Genomic DNA, 17922 nt, shown 5'->3' with positions numbered 1-17922 from the left:
AATTCGTCTCCAAAGAAGCCCAAAATTCGAACGTCGTTGCCGCCATTTTGAACAGTACTCAGCAGCCAGGCGGCGTTTCCGTGACGTCATTCCGCCCGAGAGATTTTGTCCAAATGACTTCCGGCGAGCCCTTAACTACCACTTTGGGTTATGGCTGCTCTCCAAACTCCGAAATGATAGCATTGAAGAGGGTGAAGTGGATAATCGCTTGGAAAAAAAAGTAGATTTTGCTGACCTTGTGAAGGATGCCAAATCAGTTGCAGGCATTCCCCTTTCCTGCCAATTTCGAGTCGCACGGAATGACGTCACATAAACACGGCCTGGCTGCCAAGACAGTTTGAAAATGGCAGCCTCCAAAGTCGCTTCTTTCGAGACGAATTTCTTCAGGATAGCGGGCACTTCAGAGGCTGAAACGTCGTTGAGTAGAAAAGCTGGATGTTTACTTGCTATAGGCGAAAACAAAACATATGATATCCAGCGATCAGACGTTCTTTTTTTCCCTATAAAAGAGCGTCTGATCGCAGTTGGACATCGAGATTGTCATGTTATTATTTAAGAAATAGAAAACATGTTAAGTACTTCTATCGAGTTTTAGTAGAATTCTACTAGCATACTAATGCAAATGCTGTAATCTGATTGGCTGAGCCATTGCACACTAATTAAGAAATAGAAAACATGTACCGTGTTTCTATTGGGTTTTAGTGTAAATCTACTAGCGTTCTATCACAAATGCCGTTCTCTGATTGGCTACGCCACTCACTATCTATTGTGTGATAGATAGTGAATAGCGTAGCAGTGTGCGCTGGGGACCGCATCTTCGTGTTTTCGAAGTGTCTGCGAAGAGGATTTAGATGAAAGTTTTGAACGGCTAGTAGATTTATACGGCCCTTTGAAAAACTCACTAAAAGAGAAACTCTCTGATCTCAATCGCAATGCGAATGGACTTTCTTGACTGCGACCATTATACTGTCGCTCTATACAGTACTAACGGGCCTCTTTTTGTTTATACAGCTTGTCTGCTTTGTTTGATTATGTGTGTAGTTAGAAACATACATGAACGGAACATTTAATTTCATGTGTTACGCGTCCGCTTTTTCTGAAACGACTGTTTCTGTAAAAACGTTTTTTAACCATCCAAAATTAACAGCTACCCGAAAGTAGCGACCCCTTTTGCCTGCTAAATCCGAAAGCAACGCGGACCGTCACTTTCGGAATTCTATGGTATTTTCTTACGGCTTTTTGCTAAATCATTTTTGAGGTTCTTATGATAAAGTGTCTTCTGTTTTTTATCAACAGAAATCGAATATTCTCCCCTCACAGAACAAATACTTCTCGGCTTTAACATAAAAAACGTTAGACGGAATAGTAAGTATATGTCCATGAAATCACTGGAGACGGGAGAGTATCTCCACGCGGATAGAACCGGCAGGGTATCCATGGGAGCTGTGCCATCCTCAAGACTCAGAGATGGACAGCCGCAAGATAGACGGCACTACGCATAATGCAAAACTGAATAAACTAAAAATCAAAGCTACCAAACCAACGTACATGTATGTAGGATTTGGAAAATAATAAAACTTAAGAAATAGAGATGTCTAGTAGATTGATATAAAAGCCTTGATATTACGATCACGTAGTATAAATCCTTTATTTCTCGAGCTCTCATGCAATTACTCATTTATTAGTTTTGAATATGAGTATCTCTTTAGGTACACCTGGAGGGCAATGAAAACAGCAAAATTCATGGTGTGGAGAAGCACCATCCTATGTGCTAGTCAAACACTAGTGTTCACCATGAAGGGATATCAACTCCTGCAGAAAGAAAAACAAAATCACTTAATTTGTTGTAAGGCTAATATCTCTCTACTCTATGGAAAACATGATGTACCCTCTACCAGCTGAGCGAATTGAAGCTATAACAAATGACGCAAAGTCGCTGAGCCGTTCGCAAAATTCTGCTTTCTAAAATTCGAGTTTATACAAATTGAATTGTATTATATTTATAAGATTAAATCCTCGAATTTTCCCTACAGAAGCGAAGTTTCTTTACATGTATCTTTTGAGAGTGATTAGCTGATTTGTGGCTCAGACATCGCCCAACTATTTGCATGAGTATGCATGTGCGAATCATCATGCATATTCGAACAAATACGTCAACACACTTCAGAATTTACAAGAAGTAAACCTCTGACTTTACACGCTAGAAATTACATATCAGCGCCGAAAATATGACCAAGCCACAATTTGAAGCTTGAATAAAATTGTAAATGTTATAGTTTACTTTTACACACCGAAGAAATATGAGAAAAATGAGTCAAAAAAAAATGGATTTATGCTTCAAATATGGCTAACACTTGACTATTTTTGACGCAAATTTCGGCGTCCCGAGAAAAAATAAATTACAACCATAACATCATACTGTTACCTTAGTTATCCGTGTGTGGCTTGGGCGGGTTCGTTTGGACAAAAAAAGAAAATAAGGCAGTTAAATATTTTACAATGTGTTGCAACTAACCAAAAACACAAAAACTCGAGGGCACACAACAGTAAATTGTCTTATACTTACGCCATTTTCACGCCATTTTGTACGTCATAAATTTCCACTAGGTTCCACCATGTTGAAATATGCCCTTAGCCAATCAGCGTGTTCAATACACTACGCCTGACCTATAGTTTCCAATCCAGTCTCTTCTATTATCCATGCTAAAAACAATTCGCTGAGCCAATTTAAACTCTGTTCTAGGCAGTGTCTGGAAATGTGCTAAAATTACGTCTCTTGTATTTGATGTAATATATCAAACTCGAAAGACCGTGTTTGACCACATTTCCAAACACCGAGAAGAGAGTTGAAAACACAACGCGCAACGAAGTATTTTTCGACGAACTAAAAGTGTTTGGAAATGTGATCAAACATCGCCTTGAGTGTTTGATACATCTTCTCGAGCGAAACTAAAACTAATGAGAGAACGGAGAGCTAAAATCATAACATTTTATGCTAATTAAGTTTAGACGCATCCAAACACCGCCACGGTCATGATTCTTTGAAGTTTGGGAAATATTGCCTCTCGAATATGGGATGGAATATAATCTTTTTGACCAAGGAGGGGGCTGGGCAACATTTCTGACGAAGACTTTTTTCATGCAAGAATTTCGGTTTGTTCCAAATTTTTATTTTGCGCAACACGCTTTTGTCGAGATCTGTTGTGCAGAAATTTTGGGGGTTGCCCACCCTCCATCAAAAACATAATGGTCCCCTGATTTCTTAGTTTCCCTTCATTATAAACAAGTATATCATTTGGCGTGCCTCTGCAATCCTTGTAATGGACGCTACCCACTGAACACAAAGGTGGAAAAAGTTAGTAGATCTTATCAAGGGCTATTGGAATCCACAAAGAAACCTGAGGGTAGCCACGCATTTTTCCAAGGTAATTAGCGTTTAATTTCCACACGACTATGATTAGGCTGCGTGTAGCCGTACCAACCCACCCTTCAATTTTTCCTAGACTAGTTTTCACTGCGTACGCACAGTGACCACAATGTAATGCGGATGCAGGATTTTTCTGTCAGGGGTTTGCTTTTGGGTGGATAGAGTTCTCGAGATTCTGTGGCGGAGGCGAAATTTCAATGAAACTCAACTAGCTGACGGCGGTTAAGCACTTTTTGTGGCTTGGAAAAAATACAAACTTTTTTTCCCTATTTTTGTTCCACGCGTTATAGTTATCTTGGCTGTCCATATCACATGAGCCGAACCCAATTCAACCAATTGGGCTCAAGTGAAGTTCGGCGTTTGACCCAATTAAGTTCGACTGATTTTATTTGGAGCGGCTGAGGAGTTCTTCACGCCTGGCCAGCCGTGAATAACGCCTGAAGACCGACTTTGGGTCAAACGCATCCTCAGACACCCAAGGGCTACTAGCCAGGACGATGTGATATTTTCGGGCGAGCGATATATATTTTCGGCGCGAAAGTTTACTTCAAGAGCTGAAGAGCCCCTGAGAACCTATTCTTACCGAACCAGTTCCAACACTGGTCGAATTCCGTCCCGCTGATTGTGTGATAAAGAAATATTGGATATGGAAAGGGGGAATTTGCTTTGTTGTATGAAAGCCCGGAATCATTGACCAGCGATAACAAATTCAGGGTCATGTTCTGGACGAAGTTCTATCAAAAAGTAATATTGCTGTTTATTGTGATCTCAAGGGGGGGGGGGGGGGTGGGGGCGAAGGTACTTCCGTAAATTTCGGATAGGCGTGTGCCGTGAATGGCCTTGGTGAAGGACATGAAAAATGACACCCTACTTAAGGCCCAAACCCAAGAAATGACACCCTATTGAAGGGAAAATCAAAAACTAAGAATAGCGTGAACGGGTCGGCTTTTGGTTTCTGTAACATTGGAAGTTAACCGAAAATTCAGTCAGATCAAGCTGGGCATTTATTCACTGCAATTTTAGCAGATACAATAGACCGTTTTCAATATATTAGATTCAGCTTGGCAGTGAGGCTTAGAGGACACAAACAAAGGGAATTGAATGACCATGTTTATTCATTTCTTATGGTTGTGTCCTCACTATCAAGCTGAATTTTAATATATGGAAAGTGGCCTATTGAGGTATCCTATCTAAGCCGGATCACACTGGGAACACAATCCCAACAGGGGCAAAAATGATACCCTATTTAAGGATTGAGAACCTCAAAACCCTACCCTATCCCACGGCACATACCTATATATAGCCCATATATGGGATTACTGCCCTCCCCCCCCCCCCCCCCCCAACCCCTGGATTGTGATGAGGTACATGCAACTGTTCATCGGTAAGTTCATTGATTTGTTTACTAGGAATTGGGTTATTCCATTTTATTAGTACTATTAATTATGAAGTTATGCCTAAACGATGACAGACACATCACAGTAATGTTCTCCTTTTTATTTATAAACAAGACTGGTTAAGTAAGCCTTAAGGGTAGCTTCTTAAGGACGTACTTGACATTTCACATGAAAATGTTGCATCAACCCTTTCGCTCATAGACCAAGTTATTGCATTGAATCTTCCCCTGCAATTTCTGAGGGTTCATAATTTTCCACAAGAGGCTAGGATTTAGACAGGACTTCTACAAGTATAATAATATTATAGATATAAGGTGTATTCACAGGTTATAGCTTTCTAGCGATCCTGTCACTGGCAGAGTCCATATCCGTACTAATATTTATGAAAAGACAAAATTTTGAGTCTTCGGATAAGATCGCATGGTGTCACCTGGTGTTACATGGTATTAACCTCTCAAGCAGTGCTTTATGCATAGAAATATTCATTTCGCTATCTTTTTACATTAGGCCAGTTCCGATATATTAAAATTCTAACTTGGTTCCGAGGCTTACGGGAATAAAACAAAAGAAATTAACTATTCATCCCTCATCCTCGATGCGATTTCTTTTGTTTTATTTTCCTAAGCCTGGGAGCCAAGTTAGACTTTTAATATATCGGAATTGGCCTATTTACATTTAGGATTGTTGTCAAATATTTACATCGGCCATGGTTAGGTGTCAAAAGTTTCAGTTCAAAAGAGCTGTTCATGTAGATTTCGTATAGTTCTACAGCTGAACAATATCTTTGATCTGTGACTGCCTTCTAGGCTTTCTATTTCTTCACTTCGCTGTCACACTCGCATGAAGCTTAAATTTTCATGTTCATAGTTCGCCTTCCGACACACAAACAAATTAAGTTTTTGAAGTCTAGAAAAACCCGCTGATATTTTTAAAAAATGCAGCTGGCCGATCGTCCCCGCACTCGATCGACATAGGTGCGTGGCCCGTGCAACGGAGTTTCGCACATCGTAGAAATTTTTGAGGAAGTTTTAGCAGGCGTTCAACGATCGAGGAGAAAAATAATAAGTTATGTACTTGACTAGCTTCGCGCGCCACCAACAACAGTGTAGAAATCGCGTACATTAACGATATAAATTTGCGATATACCTTCGGTTAGCCCGCCGTGAAAATTGATCGTCGAATATTGTTCCCTTGTGCCCATGTTACAGCCTGTGATTTCCTCGGCTTCGTTGAATCTTTCTTTCTGAATCTCAACTACTCGTGATTGATGAGGAAAATGACCTCGTGTAAGAGGGCTGGACCTCCTCGCTGATTGACCAGAAAAATATTTTTCTGGCCAATCAGCGGGACGGAATTCGACCAGTGCTGGAACTGATTCGGTAAGAATAGGTACCCAGGGGCTCTTCAGCTCCTGAAGTAAACTTTCGCGCCGAAAATATCGCTCGCTCGAAAATATCGCATCGTCCCGGCTAGTAGCCCCTGGGTCTCCGAGGATTGGTCAAACGGCGATCTTCACATGAGTTGAACCAAACGCATAGTCAAAGTTTTAAAGGCGCCATTTTGACTTTACCTTGAAAAACCACTGAACAAGACCGCTTTTGCCTGTACATTTAATGTGTGAGATATGAACCATTATAAGCGATTCCCATACACTAGAGCCTCGCTTAACTTGAATTGGTACATCTGTTTATGGTTTTTTTGCGTACCCGCCAGCTTTCTGACGAAAATCTTTCTCAAACTGTCTGAAGTATGACCGGCAAAATAGCAACGTGAGTCTTCAGATGGAATGAAATATGTGAAAAAAAACTAAGGCTTTTATCATATTTTATATAGGAAAACTCTCTGCTTGCCTGATTCTTTTCTATGCCTAGAGTGTCATTCTATTAGCTTGCGAGCGCCGACGCATTTCCGGTTGTCGCGATCGGTTGTCTTCACGGCTACTATTCTACTGAGCTCATTCTGCTCTTCACGTGCGGTTGTCATTCTATGAGCTCAGTCTGCTCTCCTGCTCGCTGGTAATTGATGTTTTATTCAACATAACATCCGAAGTCGAATTACTATAAATTTTCGACGAAATAATAAGATAATAATCGTATCGTACAAGGACTTCGGATCTGTGAAACTAAAGCTTGCAGTTTCGTTCTTCACCCCGATCTCGAAACTTTAAGTGAACTAACCTTCTCCACTTCCGAAGGTAAGTAAACTTTTCACAATATGTACTATCGGAAGAACGGCAATATATCTTTAGAAAACATAAGCCTTGACGGCTGTGATCACATCCGTAAAGGAAAAAAACTTGTATCCGAGGTTTTAAGCATCGGATGGACGCTGGCAGGGACTGACGTGAAAACATAAGGAGAGTGTTGTTGTCGGAATGATTGCATTTTCAAAAGAACTGTTAATGGATGCAGTCATAAAAACCTCATTCTGCTCACCAGTTTGCGGTAATCTTGCTCGTTTCCCCTATAAACTAAATTTAATTTCTAAGCGGTCAACCATGACTGTTTTTAGCCCAGTTCTTTCAAACGGCTAGCGCTAGCTAGATTCGGTCGACAGCATACTTAAACTTTGATGTGCATTTAAATTTATAGGAATTGAAAAATGATGACCATCCTGTGTGCTTTGCTCTTTGTTTTGGTTCATGGATGTGCGGCAACGGGCAGTGATAAGGTAAAACATGAATTAAACGTTATGTCAGGAGTATAATACCTTCCCCTGGAAAGGATCGCTGGGTTAACCCCTTCCTCGCACCCCAACCCGGTCTCTCTTCCGCCCTATTCAGCTTACTATATTTTTCCCAAAAATTAGGGGGGAAGGAGGGATGCATGTATGAAGCACCAGGGGAATTTTTGATCCCCCTTGATGGGATGCTAGTCCATCGCAGGGTCACCCCCAGTATTAAAGTCGCTGGTACCCGTTGGAGAGAGGTTTTGAAGTGCTCGCAAGACTATTCTTTTCTCCCGGGACGCAAGATTTGTCTTTACTCGAACATTTTCAAATGAACGCTTGACAGTTTCTTTCCTTTTTCTTTTACGTTTGGACGAAAATGCAGACAAAGTCCGTATTTATCGAAGCAGTCGCGGCCACCAGGAGTGACGGACGTCTTTTAAAGGTTCTACCAGGAGGAAGTTCACAAACACGAAATGTTTCATTCACGGGAGAAACCAATACGGATCCCACAACAGGTATTCGACGTTTTCCACACATGTTCATAGATAAATATGGCTACAGGACTGACCAATTATAATTGGTCAAACACAGTCACCCTAACCACCCCTTCCCTTCCCCCGTCAATCGAAATAGTGGACTTAACATGGCTATATTTGGCGGCGAATGCCTGCAAAGCTCGACAAACTTAAGGGAGCAAATAAAGCTTCCAAGATTCATGTAGAAAGGTCCACGACCATACGCAATCTGTTTTGCGGTCATACACTAAGCATAAATTACGTAACCGAAGCGCTTCTGTTGGTTAGTTGCTTAGACAGAAGTAAACAACTGTTGTATTCCGTACACGGCCAAAGCGAACAAAAACATATAAAACAAAGAACTTTGTCGGTTTTCATAACTGCTCGGCCTCTTTATAATTACAGTCGTACCCCTATTAAGCGGACACTCCCGGGAAAATGGGAAGTGGTCGTTTAAGGTCATTCCACTGAAATAGGACCTGCACTGAGATTTTTGTGAAACTTTGCCTATTGATTGTTTACATTATAGGAACTTAAATTTTGAAATAAAAATGAGGGGTCCCCATGTTCGTTTAGGAGCAACAACACCTTGTTTATACCCAGTAAATCCTTATAATAGCACCATGATTGTAGTCACGATTGCTTGCTAAATTCACGTTTCCGACGATTGTTTTTTGTTCTACACTGAGAATTGGTCCATACTTATTTTACTTAGAGAAATTTATTACTCAATTCAAAACAACAGAAAAAAAATGATAGGTCACCTACTCGTTTGCTAGAAAATGACGATTTAGCTCTATGGCGAGGTACAGCCGTAAAGAAAAAGCCGCCACTTTTGAATGCGCACGCGCTAATCACGCGTAAAATTATGCGCAGTAGGGATGCGCAATGCAATACTGGGAATGACCTTAACGGTTGACCGCTTATTAACAGTTAGACCCGTAGCCCGCAAGGGCTATTGACCCGTGGCCCTTGAGGGCGAAGGGTCTAATTGTTTTAGTATCACCCAGCTAGTCGGACAGAAAAGGCAATAATAAAGTTAGCAAATGCAAGTTGAAGAAATATTTATTTGGGAATAAAACGAAAGAAAACGTCACGCTCGATTGCGCCAATTTCGCTACTCGAGGACTATTACTAATATTCATCTAGTAGCGTAGCCAATTAAAATGCAGGATTTGCATTAGTCTACTAGTTGGGTGATACTAATAGTGTATATAACATGAAAAACATGTTTCTTTTTTATGATGCACATTTCTGATGCCAAGTTTCAAGAACACTGCGTCATTATTTCAAGAGATATCGTTTATTCAGTATTTTACCACTTTTTAGTTGCAAACAATATGACGTCATCACTGATCTAATTTGCATGATAGAAAAATGTCAATATCTCTAAAACGAAAAAAGATATTTCAAAAAGAAAAACGCCATTCTTCTATATTTTGAAAGGCCTTTCAAATAAGCAGAAATTATTTTTCATGTCTCACACGCTTTAATAGGGGTTCGTTCGGAATTAGCATGAGGCTTAGAAACGTCAATTTATTCGAATACAAGCAACTAGGAACCACGACTCCATTTCCCGGTTCATTAATCATTACTTTTCTCTTAATTTTGTTCCCCTTACCATTCCATAGGGAATGATAAAACATGTCGTTTATCTCCTTTATAGCATGATGGTTAGAATGTAAAGGAGCAAGTAAGTAAACTAGCTGTGATTCGGCCAGTGATTTAACCATGGTAATTTTCCCTACCAGCGTGAGCCTGCAGTATTTCCAATAGCTCTTAAGAAGGAATCCGCCAGATGTTCGAGTAACTAGTGGACAAAGACTTTGTAGCGAGATTGTTGACATCGTTTCGCAAAGTTATGTGCGACGGCTTTAAGAGGGAATCCACCAGACGTTCGAGTAAATAGTGGACAAAAACTTTGTACCAATATTATTTAACTTGTATTGCAAATTTCTATGCGACTGTTTTAACTTTCTTCTTAAAAGAAATCATTTCTAACAACACTAAATGTCGAAAACAAATGATGAAGTTCATATGAAACACCTGAAAATACTGGTGAAATGAAGCTGATGATGAAATTTTACGTGTGTTTGCACGATTTCTCTGAACTTTGAAATTTATTTCCTCGACTTCCCATGGGAAATTGGTTTTGGCGTTATTTCAGGCAAATATTTATATCATTAGCTTTTAGAAAATGCAAAAAGGACTGTAATATACTTAGAATTTTTCTGGTAGAAGGTTTTTGTCCACTGAAAGTTGAAACTGCTCGATTTCCTATCGGATTTCGTCTTAAATATCTTCTCGAAAGAAATCATTTCTAACAATACCAGATGTCGAAAACAAGTTTTCAAGTTCATGTGAAACACTTGAAAGTACTGGTGACTTGAAACTGATGATGAAATTTTACCTGTGTTTGCACAATTTCTCTGAACTTTGACATTTATTTTCTGGAGTTCCTATGGGAAATTGTTTCCGGTGTTGTTTCAGGCAACTATTTATATCTTAAGCTTTAATAAAACGTGAATAGGACTGTAAAATACCTAAAATTATTCTGGGGCAAGATTTTTGTCCCCTAACAGCTGAAATTACTCGATTTCCTATCGGTTTTCGTCTTAACAGCTTTCTAATTTTTTCAGTTTGCTCGTTATAGTTGAAGGTTATTGCCAAATCCTGATCTGCCAAGCGCTTTAACTTACCATTTTACATCCTTTCCAGGCACTAAAATGTTCTATTCCCCAGATATAGAGCTAATCCAGAGTGCTTCCGTTTTGTTATCATTGAACCTGAGGCCAGAGATCTTACTAACATCCTCTAAAACTTGCAGGGTTGCGATGAGGAACTCCTTTGACCCCTCTAAAATAAGAAGTATCATCGGCATATTGACTTAACTTGACTTCATTCTTAGCTAAAAGTGGTCAATTTCTATTTCGGTCTCTTATCTGACTTGGCTTTGTCCAAACCAAAGTGAAATTACGTGTATTAAATTTTGGTTAGCCACTTCCGAAAGGTGGCCGCCGCCACTAAAATAGAAGTGGCCTGTAATTACTAGGGATTTTATTATATTGCTAGGAACAATTTCGGGACTTTGATAACTGGCCGCTCTACAGGGGGCGGCCGCTTATTGGAGGTTCGACTGTGTGACTTTGCTGTTGTCTGCTTTACTTTCAGAATTCCACTTAGAAACTAGTAACGCTAAACGTGCGAAAGCCTTCAGACACAGAGAAGGGAAGAACGATTACTATCTGTGTGTAGAAAGCGCGGGCAAAGTGCTACTCCGTGTAAGTGCAATGAATATTGATGGTAACAATCTTGTGTCATTAACATTCATAATGTTGTACCAGTAAGTAAGTAAGATCCTTTAGTTAAACACGATGAGATTAAAAGCATTATATGCTTGAGGCGTCGTATATAACTACCTAATACCTATCATTTAACCTACAAGTTCAAGTGGATAAAACATCTATAATCAGACTTGAAGGTATAACCATAATATACTTTTATAATTTGAAATAATTTAAAATTCAAAATTGGACATCTTCTTCGCTACCGACTATGCGGGTAATCTTGTAAATCTGATTTCCCTAAATGTGGCATCAGATTTCACTTTCTATAAAATTGCTTAAAGCTACAAGAGTCAGCAAAATAATCTGAAACAAGATTCCACAATACAGCGCCTCTATATCGAATAGGATTTTTCATGAAATAAGTGGACAATCTTAGAACAACGGCCTTATTATGCCCTCTTAAATAATACGGACTGTTGCGCCATACAGCTAAATCTGAAATCATTTGGGCCATTTTATCGTTCACTATGTTGTAAAATAACTTGACAAGACTTACTTTATACAGATGATAAATCGAGTCCCATTGAGTAAGTTTCATGACTGCTTCTGATGGTAACAAATCCCGTAGCAAATTAAAAATTAGCCTTCCAGCGCGACAGTGTAGTGCTTGCAGGGATTTTATGCAATCCAGATTGTTGCAGTTTCCCTAGATAGCGATGCCGTATATCACAGATGGGAGAATTACCTTAAAATATAGGTCAAGAAGGGATTTTCTCTTTAGAAAAGAGCTCTTTTTCAATAAATTCATTTTATTGACAAGTTGTTTTCCAAATCCGTAAGATGTTTCGTCCAAGTAAGTTTTCAAACTATAGTTATATCTAGCAGCCTTGTTTGAAATCTCACATGCAACGTTTAGGTGGTAGGTACCCTAAAATGGACCAAAACGTTTGTTTAAATATGGTGAAGAGAGATCAATTGTTTGCTATTCCACTCAAGAAAAGAAATTAAATTTTGAAAGTTTTACTCAAAATGGTTGCTATGGCAACCAGCCACAGCCTTTTGAGGTGTTAGGCTATAGCACTGACGCCAGCAGTTCCTGCTCTTTTAAAAAACAAGATTTGATTTTCAAAGAAGCATATCTGGTAAGTTTCTGTCTCGTTCTATGCGATAAACAAAGTGAACAAATTATCTAGTGTCACGTGACAGACGTTAAAATGTTATGAACGTTTTAGTTTATTGCATCACGACATTATTGGTCTTTGATTACCCCAAATTTCAGGAATTTCTCTTAAATACCTTCCAAAGTAGAAATGTTGGCGTGAAGTCAGTTGGTGCAAAAGTAGACCTTTGAGAAAAATGCACTTAAAGTTTCTTACATGATGGATTAAGCATTTAATAAACCAAACATTGCGGGGGGGAGGTGCAGATTGGATCTCTGGGGCGGGGGATTGTAATGGTTGTTCTATTTTGTAAGAAGTTCCCGAAGTTGTGGGAAATGTTCCTTTTCATAAGGGAAGTGAAGGAGCCTGTGGTAGTAAATTAGGCAAAGCTTTTCCAAAGTAATTATACCAATCGAGTTGTGTATCTCTTTACAGCTTTACGACAAATTACCGTTCATATCTGTTACACCTAATCTATATTTTTGGTCATGTTCTCACTGTAAACAGCCGTTGCTATGGCCGTTGCGGCGTAAAAAAGCTTATCCCACAGTGTACTTTCCTTAAATTTCACACCTACCTAAGGGTAGATTCGGCAAGATCGTTTCAAAATGTTTTTAACAAGTGTTCAAGGGTCTTAAAATCTTGTATTTTTAAAAAACTGAATTTTTAATGAACATCGCCATGTTTTTGGGTATGTACCACCTTGACGTTTCCAATGGTAATCAGAGGGTATGGACCAATGAAAGATCCCCGGTGGAACAACATTACTTCGCATTTTGAAGAATGTACTGTTAAAAAAAACTGTAGTATCGTCACTATACAGATACAGATTGCCTGATGTCACAGCATCCTGCATGTCGTTGGCGTACAAACTAAACAAACATGGGCCTAGCACTGATCCCTGTGGGATGCCACAAGTCACATTTAACTCTTCGCACTGAGTGGACTGAATTCACAACCGTTACCTGTGTCCGGTGTTGCAGATAATCTGTGAGCCAAGAAGGACGATTGCCCTCGATTCCAATTTTGGTCTTCAATTTATGCAAAAAGATACTATGAGAGACACAGGCTTTACGAAAATCTATAAAAGCGGTAGCGACCACTGAATTATTGTCAACAGCTTGTCTCCAACTTTCCGTTAGGTGGGAAAGTTATAACCGGGTCGAGTGGCCCTTAAGGTAGCCCCATTGCCTCCTCAACACTGTGTCAGATATACACGATTCCAAGGTTTTTCTAGGGACAATTAGAAGAGAGATGGGTTGATAATTGCTCCTATCAGTAGGATCGTCCTTTTTGAAAACCGGGCATAAGTGAGCTTTCTTCCATTGGCTAAAATCCTCTCGTTTGTTGATGCTTGTCAAATACAGCTTAGTAAGCGGCGAGACGATATATTGCAAGCCTTCTTATTTAATTCCAACCATTTCTATGCTACAGCTTTAAGACTTATATTACAGGAGAATTCGTTATCTCCAAATGCACAGACCCGCTAAGGGAACCAAAATGGTAGTGTCTTTTGCCAACCTATTTATGGCAGCCGTTGAGACAGAAATGTAAAGTGAGAGCACACTGAGGTGGCTTCAAACTAACCCTACAAAAAGAACATTTAAACGAATATTAGGAAATTTAAACCACGTCTGGACGTGAAGTTATCTAGATAGTCTGGTAAATACAGTTCTCTTAGAAGTCAAATTCAAAGAAAGAAAGACGGCTCTTCAACACAAGGGAAAAACTTACAATTAAATTCCGCCTTCTGTCGACAACGCCATCCCGCAGTGCCTAATTTAAAGAAAGCCTTGATGAATAAATGGCACTTAATACAAAATCAGCCTTTGCTGAGGAAGATATATAAAGGGAGGCATATATAAAGGAAGCCTCCCATTAGTTCCCATTTTCTTGTGCAAAAGAGCAAAATGGTTCAAAGACACACTGGTGAGATTCAAACGTAACTCTAACGGCAAAGAACCCTACATTTACGACCAGCAAGGGTCGTGTACGCCTGTCACAATTTTAACTTATTTTTAACATAAAATGTTACCCGGAAATCCTTAGCGACTAAGGACTACTACTGCAATGCTAGCTCAGAATTTTGACTAGGAGCACTGGAGGGGTTACTGGAGATAAATAACACTTGTCATCTTTTTTATGACTGTCTCTTTAAGCTCTTTCTTACCCTTTTTATGTAAAAAGCAATCTATGCGATTATGACCGATATTAATCCACAATTTGACAATGAAACACGAAAAATCCGTAATAATGAAATTTAGTACCTAATAATCCGTATCCCTTCTCTAAAATCCCCTGATAATCCATAATCCTAAAACCCTAACAGGGTCTCCCTAGGGTTTTAATTTTCCTGTACACCGACTCCTCAGAAATTGTAAGTATTGATGCAACATCATTGCCAACTCCCTCCTGTGCAAGGGTGGAGTTTCTTGAATTTATTCCCACTGTTGCGAAGAAGGTATTAATCAAGTTTGCCTTTTCGTTATCGCATTATATGATAGTTTTTAATCCGCTCATTGCTATGCTTAGATTTCAACATGTTATGGTTGCATTTGGCGGGTTTTTTGGGACTTCAGTATTTACAACCCTTTATCAAAAGGGTTTCCTAAACTGAAACAGATTGTCACACAGTTTCAAATTCCATGTCTTCCATTTCAGGAACGTTTATGTGGCTCTGTATTTCACAATTTTAAGCTTAACTCTGTTGTTTGTTGCTTTATTTCATGGAACGAAATGATGCTGATATCAGAGGAATCGAAAAACAGTCAGCGAGAATAATTTTCGGGTAATTCGCGTATTGCTTCAAAGTTTAGACTATGCTCTCATGTTAACCTGTGCACAGGCTACTCTCGTGCTGAAAATAAAATGTAAGGAGAACAGAATGCGAGCGTTACACTTCCGGCAGCATTACGAATGCAATTCGGTCTGGCTTGATCTGATCCGACCCATGGTTTATGTACAGTGAGATAGCAATTAATTTTTGTGAATTACGTACCTGTTTGCTTATTCGCGGAAAATGCGCTTTAGAGGTTAGCTTTTAATCCACTCGATATCTTGTCATGTTGAAATTTTTCTGCCTAACTGAAACCCGTCACCTCAACGTTTTAACCTTGATGTTGTAAGAACCGAAGGCTCGGACGCTAACAGAATAAAATGCCAAAAACAGCCTGTCACAAATGGCTACAGAGGCACGAGTCTCCAAAATCTACATCTCAGTCCCCTTAAAAAACTGTACAGCGTGGTTGAAACTCGTATTTCCAAGCCGTCAATGGTCTATTCATCGTCGGTTTTGTGCCTGTCTTTCGTAGCCAAAATTGATCAACCTGCAAGTTGCCTGAACCATATCTATCAACCTATCTATCTACCGCCCTTCACAGGAATCTTACATTGGGAACACAAAGAATGGTTACACAGGAATTTGTTACACAGGAATGTACATAACTCACTCTATACACTCGAGTCCACGTGACTTTCGTCAAAAACGGCCTTTTCCATCTGAAAACGCTTCAAATATTTTCGTTCCACACTACACCGGAGGAATTTTAAAACGCAACAATCACCAGTCATTTTAGATTTGTGGTTGAGGAAAACTCTGAAGGGTAAATCACGTGATTGTCGTGATGTCATCCTTTTCGAAAAGCTCCGTTTTTAAAACGTTTCCGTTCGCGCTTAAACGTAAGGCCGGCGTTTTCAAATTTTTCAGTTTGAAGAGTGTTTTCAAAAATCTCCGTTTTCGTGACGGATTAATGTGGACGGTAGACTTAACCGTAGAAATAAAGCTGAATTTCTCCGGTGTAGCGTAGACAGGGTCTCAAGTAACTGACTGTCGTGAAAGGGTAGTCAAGTGACATAGAAATGCTCGAGTACGATCAGGGGTTCTTTGACGAAAGGTGACCTTTTGTTTCAGGATCACGTGTAAATTTATTGGTCGTAAAAGAGTTAATGCCATAGATATCGATAATTTATTCGATTTGTTATCAGTTACTATAAAATTGTGATCATATAAAGGTGAAAACAATTATACTCATGATTACCGCCCACTCTAATTGGACGGTACATTCCGCAATCTCGCCACTTATGACGTACTACTGCTCACTTTCATACTAAACAGCTATTTTGTAAATAGATGATATGGAGAAACACACTAAAAGTTAACGTTGGAATGTTATTAGAATTGATGCTTTAATAATCGCGTTTTTTCTTCCTTCTTATATATCGACAGAAATCGAATGTTTTCCCCTCACAGAACAAATATTTTTTTAGAGAAAAAAGTTTGTTTTCGGGGAATCGCCGTTACCGTACCTGGAAGTCGCTGGAGACGGGGGAGTATCTCCACTCGGATGTAAACGGCAGGGCGTTCGTGAAGGCAGTACCATCCTCGACCTTCCAAAATGGAATGCCACAAGATCGACAAACATGGTTCAAGACTTACTGGGTCTTCTTGTGATTGAAAACTGGGTAAACTGAAAATCAAAGTTATCAAACCAAAGTACATGTATGTAAGGTTTGAAAAATAATAAAACTTGAAAAAATAGAAATGTCTAGTATAGATTGATATAAAAGCCTAATATCACGAGTATATAATGTAAATCCTTTATTTCTCGAGCTTTCTAACGATTATTCATTCATTGAGTGAGAAAAGTACGAACACGACTAGATTAATTTACCTCTAGATCCTAATAATAAAATTGTCGATAAATTTGAATGCTCTCAGTTAATCCGAAGTAATGATGACAGCCATACGGTAAGCATAGATTTTTACGATCTTATTTTTTCCGTTCAATTTTTCTTCTTATAGCTTCGATTGAGAAGATAGCCACTGTTTTATCACATTTCCAAACGGATTGAAGCTAATTTTTTAACAAAATACTTCGCTGTGCCATTTCCATCTTAGATTCCTTGCTAGCAGAGGCTAGTTTCCTCCAATTGTCCCGTCAGCGAACACCAGAAAAGGAGCTCTGCTGGCAGGGAACATATTAGACGGTGTCTGCATGGATATGTGCTGAAACAAGGTCTATCGTATTTGATGCAATATTTCAAACACGAAAGACCGTGTTTGACCACATTTCTAAACATTAGGAAGGGAAGGGAGTTTAAACTATGACGCGTGGCGGAGTATTTTTGACGACCTTCGAGGTGTTTGGAAATCGGTCAGTGCATAATGCAGACTGCGGAGTCTGTGGACTGAGGACTGCAGACTACAGACCGCAGACTGCGGACAGGGGGTGAAATGCAGACCACAGACAATAGACTTAGCTGAATCGTGTTACCATTTCAATCATTGAGAGCTAACCATAAACAGGCTAACCGGGGCGTTATTTAGGCTAACCTGAGTGATGTTCAGGGTAACCGGAGTGCAGACGTTCACTGTCATTAGCCTGAATAATCCTGTTTACGGTTTATACTCGATAATGGAAATAACATATGTACTTAAAAAGTCTGTAATCTGCATTTTGCCCTGGT

General features: G+C 39.5%; 1 protein-coding gene across 1 annotated transcript; it reads left to right on the top strand.

Annotated features, from left to right (window-relative positions):
- Positions 1 to 6930: 6930 nt before the first annotated feature.
- Positions 6931 to 16997, top strand: LOC149097550 (uncharacterized). The gene is made up of 5 exons (XM_089280501.1): positions 6931 to 7018; positions 7416 to 7494; positions 7877 to 8009; positions 11181 to 11290; positions 16682 to 16997. Exons 2-5 carry the CDS (start codon positions 7426 to 7428, stop codon positions 16904 to 16906), a joined length of 537 nt encoding a protein of 178 aa, XP_089136627.1. The 5' UTR covers positions 6931 to 7018; positions 7416 to 7425; the 3' UTR covers positions 16907 to 16997.
- The last annotated feature ends 925 nt before the right edge of the window (positions 16998 to 17922 follow it).

The sequence above is a fragment of the Orbicella faveolata genome, unplaced genomic scaffold, assembly GCF_042242905.1.
Source record: "Orbicella faveolata isolate gen_17 unplaced genomic scaffold, um_ofav_v1 contig_47, whole genome shotgun sequence".
In the NCBI taxonomy this organism is placed as follows: Eukaryota; Metazoa; Cnidaria; class Anthozoa; order Scleractinia; family Merulinidae; genus Orbicella; species Orbicella faveolata.
The sequence above is the reverse complement of the archived record's forward strand: the minus strand, read 5'-3'. Positions and strand labels throughout refer to the sequence as shown.